The 10,027-nt window shown below is 37.0% G+C and overlaps 1 protein-coding gene across 7 annotated transcripts in view; it reads left to right on the top strand.

The window, feature by feature from the left end:
- LOC107558219 (gastrula zinc finger protein XlCGF8.2DB-like) overlaps nt 1–10,027 on the top strand; it is a 27,958-nt gene that overhangs the window by 2,996 nt on the left and 14,935 nt on the right. For 2 of the 7 annotated variants that reach the window (XM_016241846.1, XM_016241844.1), the window contains exons 2-3: nt 850–1,074; nt 5,855–7,428. In XM_016241846.1, the coding sequence (XP_016097332.1) occupies nt 990–1,074; nt 5,855–7,149 (1,380 nt within the window). In that variant the 5' untranslated portion in view covers nt 850–989 and the 3' untranslated portion in view covers nt 7,150–7,428. Of the gene's footprint in view, nt 1–677; nt 1,075–2,395; nt 2,426–5,854; nt 7,429–10,027 lie in introns of those variants that run through there. The other 5 variants (XM_016241845.1, XM_016241849.1, XM_016241848.1 and 2 more) reach the window with 5 other exon arrangements.

Below are 10,027 nucleotides of genomic sequence, written 5' to 3'. Positions count from 1 at the left end.
ACACACACACACACACACAGTAGTGAACACACAGACAGTAGTGAGAACACACACCGTAGTGAACACACATACATGCACACAGTAGTGAACACACACACACACAGTAGTGAACACACACACAGTAGTGAGAACACACACACACACACACACAGTAGTGAGAACACACACAGACAGTAGTGAGAACACACACACAGTAGTGAGAACACACACACACACACAGTAGTGAACACACACACAGTAGTGAGAACACACACACACACAGTAGTGAGAACACACACACAGTAGTGAGAACACACACCGTAGTGAACACACATATACACACACACAATAGTGAGAACACACACAGTAGTGAGAACACACACACACACACACACAGGAGCAGTGGGCAGCCAATGCTGCAGCGCCTGGGGAGCAGTTGGGGGTTCGGTACCACCTCAGTCGTGGTATTGAGGGTTATTCACTCCCCCCACCTACAATTCCTGCCAGACCTGAGACTCGAACCGTGACCTTCGGGTCACAAGTCCGACTCTCTATCCATTAGGCCACGACTGCCCCGAGCACCTGCTGGTCACTCTGTAAATGCAACGAGAACACAAACAGGCAGTAGTGAACACACACACAGTAGTGAACACCCCACCTACAATTCCTGCCAGACCTGAGACTCGAACCGTGACCTTCGGGTCACAAGTCCGACTCTCTATCCATTAGGCCACGACTGCCCCGAGCACCTGCTGGTCACTCTGTAAATGCAACGAGAACACAAACAGGTGCACTGAGAACTTTTACAGACCAATTGCAGCTTTAAAAAATGAAAATGTAATGTATTTTTTGTTCTGTTATCTTTTGTAGTTCTATTTTGGAGTGTTTAAGACCGTTAATCAGCACTCTTGACTGGCTGTTAATTATTCTCATCTTTAACATGACGGAGTATCCAAAGATGCAGAAAAACTCCTGGTGAAGTAACTGAGATCCACGTGACTATTGTAAAGATGGCGTTTATTAAAGAGGAGAGTGACGACTTGAGGATTGACGAAGCATTCAGAGTGAAACATGAAGATATTGAGGAACAAACAGGTTGGTTTCCATTCTCAAAGCTGAAGTCATCTGATCCTTATCAAAACCGAAATGTATATTTTTGAAGAATGACATGTAAGTGGCCTAAATAAAACCGTTTTATCTGTCATGGATTGGGTCACACATGTGGACAGACATGTCAAGTCAAGTCAGCTTTATTTGTGTAGTGCTTTATACAATACTGATTGTGTCAAAGCAGCTTTACAGAGTCAACCAGGAAAATAGTTTGTCAATAATGCATGTTGAGATCACATGACCAGACAAATACTTTTGTTCTTTCTTTTCTTTTTCTTTTTTTATGTGAAAATGTGACAAACTGAAAAATAGGACAGTAGATTGACGAAGCATTCAGACTGAAACATGAAGATATTGAGGAACAAACAGGTTGGTTTCCATTCTCAAAGCTGAAGTCATCTGATCCTTATCAAAACCGAAATGTATATTTTTGAAGAATGACATGTAAGTGGCCTAAATAAAACCGTTTTATCTGTCATGGAATGGGTCACACATGTGGACAGACATGTCAAGTCAAGTCAGCTTTATTTGTGTAGCGCTTTATACAATACTGATTGTGTCAAAGCAGCTTTACAGAGTCAACCAGGAAAATAGTTTGTCAATAATGCATGTTGAGATCACATGACCAGACAAATACTTTTGTTCTTTCTTTTCTTTTTCTTTTTTTATGTGAAAATGTGACAAACTGAAAAATAGGACAGTACACATGACAGAAAATAGAGAGAAATTAACAAACGACAAAAAGAATATATCAAAACCAAAGAGATATATGAATACATGTAAATGTAGAATGTGTAGTACAGACATATTCCACAGCCTTTCAATATATGAGAAAGAAAGAGGAAGAAAAAAAGTACATTTGTGATGTATTCTAGTAATACTACTAATAATAATATACTATTGTACCATATATGAATATAGTATAGACACATTTCTTGTAACACTGATTGGTTGTAACATAATATTTTCAATATTTTCAGTCTTGGTTAAATAGTAAAACAGTATAGAAGTGGAAGCATTACTGGTAATAATAATAAAAAGAAAAAGAACAAAAGACATGTGAGGTTTTGCTTCCCCTTCCCCCTTTTTGGAAATTGCTAAATAAATAATAATAATAATGATAATTAAAAAAAAAAATATATATATATATATATACAGTTGTAACAAAGTACATACAGATACTATATATACACAGTTCATATGACACTAAATACTTAAAAAATGCTAAATTCTGTCATATAAAGTTCGACCGATGTTTAGTTATTGTTTTTGTTTTTTTCTCTTTCCCCATCTCCCCCCTCTCCAGACAAATACTAATGCTGCCTTTAAAGAGAAAGTGAGAAGTATTGCATTAAATATTTTTTATTTAACTTTGATATTGATTGTATAGAAAATAAACTTTCTTTCTTCTTTGACATATTCAAAGTTTTTAAACAAAACAAAGCAAACAAATTCATCAACAAAATGAACTGTGACTCCTTGACAGCAAATATTTGTGAAACTTTACCACCACAAAACCTTTTTTTAAATGTAATCCATTTGTTTAAGAAGAAAGAACACTGATCATTTTGATACAAACAACATAATCAACCATGTTTTTAAAAAACAAATTTTTCATCAACAAAATGTGTTGTTCTCTTAGGATTTCCTCCTTTCTGTCTGAAGTATCAGCCTGAAGCCTCCTTTCTAAAACAATGACATATCACATTTTATACTTATTTTCATGACACTTTATAACAGCACAAGTTTTCTGCAATAGAAAATATTTTAACGTAATAATTGCATTTAAAGGGGTCATATGATGCTATTTTAAAGACCATTATTTTGTGTATTTGGTGCCTGACATGCTGCATCAACACTACTGTGTTCCTGAAACCATGCCTTCTTTCTTTGCGTGCACATTTGGGCGGCATTACACAAATATTTCCACATCGTGACGTAGATATGTGGGGGCGTGTTTGAACAAGGCGTTTTAGGCGTCTACATTGTAGCAAAGTGCCATTTCTTCAGTGTTGTCACATGAAAAGATATAATAAAATATTTACTAAAATGTGAAGGCTGTACTCACTTCTGTGAGATACTGTATATATATATCAGAATTGTTCAAATATTTTACTTTTTTTGGAACCACTATAAAAGTGTTACATTTTGTCCTTTGGTGTGACACCCCTAATATATATCTATATATATATATACTGAACAAAATTATAAACGCAACACTTTTGTTTTTGCCCCAATTTTTCATGAGCTGAACTCTAAGACTTTATCTATGTACACAAAAGTTAGGGGTGTCACACCAAAGGACAACAAAACGTAACACTTTTATAGTGGTTCCAAAAAAAGTACAATATTTGAACAATTCTGAGACAAAAACTTACCATGTGCACATGTCATGGGCTTCACAGGGGGCTTCAGTAACATGACCTTGAATGGGGTCCTTCAACTAATTAAAGTTGTTTGTGGAATTGCCCGATTTAAAATCAGGATATGGTGTCACACCGGAGGACATGGTTTGACAAAATGAAAGTTCCTTCGCTTTTAGAATTACATGAATGAAAAAAGAAAATAGTAAATAGACACTTGTAAAACTATGCCTGAGGTATTTATTAATATTTTTATGCTTTTCCTTTTAATTTATTTAAGTTGTAATTTATTGAACCATGCTTGAGACATACCATCACACCATAGGACAATTCTGATATTTGGCTCAAAAATGTAAAAAATGTAATAACACAGCAGCGACCTTGAATTGGGTCCTTCAGCTAATTAAAGTTGTCTGTGGAATTGCCCGATTTAAAATTAGGATATGGTGTCACACCAGAGGACACTTTTAGAAATGTATGTATGAAAAAATTATTGCCGTTTACTAAAAAAGACACTTGTAAAAAATATGCCATGCTTGAGACAGTCACACCATAGGATAATTTTGAGATTTGGCTCAAAAATGTGAAATATTCATGTTTATATATTATTTCACTTGTGTGAGTGAAAATGCTATGTCATGTCAACAACCCACATACAAATTATTATAATACTAACATTAAAGGGTTAGTTCACCCAAAAATGAAGATTATCCCACAAATTACTCACCCCCGAGGCATCCTAGGTGTATATGACTTTCTTCTTTCAGACGAATCCAGTCGGAGTTATATTAAAAATTGTCTTTGATCTTTCAAGCTGTTTAATGCCACTCAGCGGGTGTTGCATGCATCAGTCCAAAAGAAGTGAAATAAAAAAGTGTCTCACATGGCTCCGGGGGGTGAACAAAAGCCTCCTGTAGCGAATCGATGCGTTTTTGTAAGAAAAATATCCATATTCAAAACATAATAATCACTTTAATGTAGCTTGCGCCAACAGTTGTACACAGAAGCAGTTCCGGGAGCATGACGTATGAGGTCAGCTTTGCGCATGCGCTGATGAGTCTCGTGAAAACCAATGTTTGTTAACAGGAGCAAAGGAAGCAAAGGTTCCTTACTTTAGCAAGGGAAAACCAGTCTCCTCTTGGTTTACATCGAAATCCTCCAACATTCTTCGTTACAAATCCTCGTTTTGTACTTCTAATTAGTGACCGTTGTTTTGTTTTGATCTCTCCCCTTCGCTTCCGCGTTCATCACTTCTGACCGGCGCATGCGCAAAGCTGACCTCCATACGTCATCCGCCGGAGCTGCTTCCGTGTACAACAGTGAGCGCAAGCTAGATTAAAGTGAATATTACGTTTTGAATATGGATATTTTTCTTACAAAAACGCATCGATTCACTACAGGAGGCCTTCATCCCCCCCGGAGCCATGTGAGACACTTTTTTTATGGATGGACGCTTTTTATTTAACTTATTTTGGACTGATGCATGCAACACCTGCTGAGTGGCATTAAACAGCTTGAAAGATCAAAGACAATTTTTAATATAACTCCGACTGGATTCGTCTGAAAGAAGAAAGTCATATACACCATCCCCCCCGGAGCCATGTGAGACACTTTTTTTTTATGGATGGACGCTTTTTATTTAACTTATTTTGGACTGATGCATGCAACACCTGCTGAGTGGCATTAAACAGCTTGAAAGATCAAAGACAATTTTTTTATATAACTCCGACTGGATTTGTCTGAAAGAAGAAAGTCATATACACTTAGGATGACTTGAGGGTGAGTAATTTGTGGGCTAATTTTCATTTTTGGGTGGACTAACCCTTTAACATGCCTGAACTTAAATAGCAGTAAATGTTCATGGAATCAAGCAATAAATAAGTCTTATGTGAGCTTTCTCTACTTTCTTATTTGAAAGCCTGATTTCAGCTTTTTTAAGCTTCGTTTAAGGATTACACTTTAATTAACTAAGTTTTTCTAACAAAAGAGAAGACAAGAAAGAGGGAAAACTAGAGTAACTTTTTATTTTTCAGGAACATCTTAGATGGGCAATTTTTTTTTAATTTTGTATCCGTGACCTTTTATGTTCAAATTGTAAATGTAATCAAATCCATTATATATATTAATGTATCCATTAATTCAAATAATATTATACTATAGAGCATTTCCAGTCAAATGAAATCTTTATCAACAATACACTACAAGTCACTTCACTACAAAGGTGGAGCAGAAGCTGAACCTGAAGTGCCATTTATTTGTATTTAAACCGATTGTATAGATTTCAGTAGTTTAGTGGGTATGAGATCCAGCATACATGTTAGTTTCTGTTTTAAATGCTATCATGTGTGTTGCTTTGTACCATTAAACTGGGGATAACTTGTATTTGTCTCTTTCTGTCCTAGACCTGGTAGCATTGAAAGAGGAGCGTGAAGTATTCAATGAAATGAAAGAGGAAGATCATGATTTCGTAACTGAAGAAAAATCGTTTAGTTGCTCACAGAATGAAAATACTTCTGCACGAAATCTAGCTCAAAATTCAGGAACCCTTAATTCCCACTTAAGAGAGGCTTCCAGAGAGAAGGCTTTCAAATGCCAGCAGTGTGAAAGGAGTTTCCAATTAAATAAGCACCTGAAGAATCACATGAGAATTCATGCAGAGGACAAGCCTTTCACGTGCCGTCATTGTGGCAAGAGTTTGAGTAATAAAGGCAGTCTCAAAACTCACATGAGAATTCACACTGGAGAGAAGCCTTACTCGTGCCCTCAGTGCAGAATGAATTTCACATACAAACTAACCTTGAATGCTCATTTGAAAAGTCACACGGGAGAGAACCCTTACACCTGCAAACTGTGTGGGAACAGCTTCTCACAAAAGGGAAATCTAAAGTATCACATGAGAGTTCACACTGGAGAGAAGCCTTTCACGTGTGATCAGTGTGGAAGGAGTTTCAGCCACAAAGTAACCTTAAATAGGCACACAAGGATTCACTCAAGAGAGAACTGTTGTACATGTCATCAGTGTGGAAAGAGTTTCACCGACAAGAAAGACCTTAGGAATCATGTAATAACTCACATCGGGGAGAAGCCTTTCATGTGCCACCACTGTGGAAAGAGTTTCACACGTAAAGAAAATCTCAAGACTCACATGATGATTCATACTGGAGAGAGACCTTTCATGTGCCACCACTGTGGAAAGAGTTTCACACGTAAAGAAAATCTCAAGACTCACATGATGATTCATACTGGAGAGAGACCTTTCATGTGCCACTGCTGTGGAAAGAGTTTCAGATTGAAAGGAAATCTTCAGACTCACATGAGGCTTCACACCGCAGAGAGGCCTCATGCATGTCTTAAGCGTGAGAAGAGTTTCACAAATCAGAAAGACCTGAAATGTCATTTGCAAACTCATTCCAGAAAGAAACAGCAGTGTTTAGAGTATGGCAAGATGTTTAGAAAAAGAAGCAGTTTTAAAAATCGCCTGCGAATTCACTCTGCAGGAAGGCGATTTAATTGTGATCAGTGTAATAAAAAATTTATTTTACCATCACACTTACAGATACACCTGAAGAGTCATGCAGATGTGAGACCCTATTCTTGTTCTTTCTGTAGAAAGAGTTTTAAATGGTTTGCCTATTTTAAATTGCACCAGAAAGCAAGTATATGTGTGAAATCAAGGCTACATTTGCACCAGAGCTGAATGTGGTTTAAATCTGATTTTCTTCTCAAATGTTTTTTTTTTTAATTTTTTATATGGCATGTATCCAATACCATCTGAAAAGGTGATGCTCCTACAGCACTGCTCCATGTGTTTTATTTTGTATCCTTTACTTGTTTATATTTTAACTTGAGAGCTTTTCTTTTGTCATGTACATATGAGCACCTGTGGCCACACCTGACCATTTCCTTTGCTATAGTTTCAAATATTGAATGGTTGCGGTAGACAGCCTCTAATTTTGTTTTTATTAAAGGGGTCATATGATGCGATTTCAATTTTTCTTTTCTCTTTGGAGTGTTACAAGCTCTTGGTGCATAAAGAAGATCTGTAAAGTTGCAAAGACTGAAGTCTCAAATCCAAAGAAATATTCTTTATAAAAGTTAAGAATCAACCACGCCTACCTAAAATGGCTCGTTCTAACACGCCCCCACATGTCTACCTCACTATGTGGAAATATTAGAATAATGCCACCCAAATGTGCACGCAAAGAAAGAAGGCGTGGTTTCAGGAACGCACTAGTGTTGAAGCAGCATGTCAGGGAGACGCTGTATTTCAGTGCGAAAGCAAAAGCACTTTATTTGGCCTTCCGGAAGTAGATGCAATTAGGAATCATTGGTTAAGATTTATTTACAACAGTACAGCACAACCCAGATGTTCGAATTTGTGCAACGCATTTTATGGACGACAGTTTTTTGAACCTAGAAGAGCACAAGGCTGGCTGCTTTTCCCGGTGAGAGGGTTCAACACCCGCACTTTTTCTGCAGTTTTTCCGCAGTTTTGCAAAAATGCCTTACTACAGTCGCTCAATGGTTATTTACATGTACTTTGAATGAGTGTTTATGCTTTCGAGGTTTTTAAATAAGCTTGATATGTTAAGTCAAGTCAAGTCACCTTTATTTATATAGCGCTTTTAACAATACAGATTGTGTCAAAGCAACTGAACAGCATTAATTAGGAAAATAGTGTCAATAATGCAAAATGACAATAGTAAACACTCATTTTTCAGTTAAAGACAGTTCATCATTGAATTCAGTGATGTCAACATCCAGCTCAGTTCAGTTTAAATAATATCTTTGCAATCATGTCAACGATAACGCTGGAAATGAAGTGTCCCAAACTAAGCAAGCCAGAGGCGACAGCGGCAAGGAAACAAAACTCCATCGGTGACAGAATGGAGAAAAAACCTTGGGAGAAACCAGGCTCAGTCGGGGGGCCAGTTCTCCTCTGACCAGACGAACCAGCAGAACGGAAAAATCAATATAAGACGTAATAAAACAGACGATGAACAATATTAACAGCAATTATTATATGATGCAATCAAACTTATAGCAAAATGTGGTAGTTCTGTAAGTTGTTTCAGGGTTGGCATCATCTGAGGTCCTCTGAGGGGTTGCATCATCTCTTCTCAGGTGTTCTGGATCCAGACTGAAGCTTGTGTAAATCCTAGTTACCACGGGATGTTAATCCCGTGGCAAAAGACAGAGAAACAAATACAAACATAATTAGCGTAGCTGCTGTTCCAACCAAGCAAAAATGATTTGTTTAACCCAAACTAACGAATAATAATGTGCATTTGATTAGATATAACTGCAGTAAAAGAGTATGACTGCAGTAAAAGATTATGAGATGCATTATTTGAATGCTTGGCCAAAGAGATGTGTCTTTAATCTAGATTTAAACAGAGAGAGTGTGTCTGAACCCCGAACGGTATCAGGAAGGCTATTCCAGAGTTTGGGAGCCAAATGCGAAAAAGCTCTACCTCCTTTAGTGGACTTTGATATCCTAGGTACTACCAAAAGTCCAGAATTTTGCGACCTTAGGGAGCGTGATGGATTGTAGCGTGGTAGAAGACTAGTTAGGTACGCAGGAGCTAACCCATTAAGGGCCTTATAGGCAAGTAATAATATTTTGTAACTGATACGGAACTTAACAGGTAGCCAGTGCAGAGACTGTAAAATTGGGGTAATATGATCATATTTTCTTGACCTGGTAAGGACTCTAGCCGCTGCATTTTGGACTACCTGTAGCTTGTTTATTGAAGATTGTTATACATTTTGTACCCCTCTGTCACTGTATTCATCGTTTTTATTGTTAATAAACAAACCACATCCATCCCCCTCACTTTTGAAAAGCTTGCTACGCCCCTGGCTGGCTGTGCACAAAGGCTATTAAAAAAAAAAGGGGTCAATTCTGACTTTGCTATGACAATCTGGCGCTTCTGAATCAGCGACTGTAAGTATGTTTTGTTATCAGTCTCAAATATTTGATTCAGATAAATTCCCTGGAATCAAAATATTAGATAAACTTCGTCTTGGTGCAGAGCTGCTACTGTATGTTTACATGCAACCCAGATAATCTGTTTATAGTTGGAGTGATGGCTCAAGCAGACTCAACTGGAAAGCCTTCATTCAATCCGATTGAGTTTGACTCAAATAATTTATTTACTTTTCGATTGAAAGTGGTGGTGGAGACTGAATATCTGCTACATGTTTGCTAGAAAGAATACTCTGACAAATATATTAGCATTTTTCTAGATTCATGTCATTTAAAAAAAAATTTAATTCATACAGTATAAACAACTTAAACATTTTTGAAATCTGATTGGATTCTTTTGGACTGATGAGATTTTGTTCAAGTAAATAACAAATATAAATAAATTGACAAACTGAATGAAATACATTGCCCTGTGTAATTTGATTTTAGTGAGGGAATGCATAGATGAACATGTCAGTCTAGACTAGAATAGAGGGTATGGACAGTTAAACAGAAACAAATTAACACATGAGCTGCAAAAAAAGTGCTGTAAAAATAAGCACTAAGTAATATTATTACTATTATGTCAGAAGTCACTGGAGTTACA

Source organism: Sinocyclocheilus grahami, unplaced genomic scaffold (assembly GCF_001515645.1).
Source record: "Sinocyclocheilus grahami isolate Dianchi unplaced genomic scaffold, SAMN03320097.WGS_v1.1 scaffold636.1, whole genome shotgun sequence".
Taxonomy (NCBI): Eukaryota; Metazoa; Chordata; class Actinopteri; order Cypriniformes; family Cyprinidae; genus Sinocyclocheilus; species Sinocyclocheilus grahami.
This window is presented reverse-complemented; position numbering and strand designations above follow the sequence as displayed.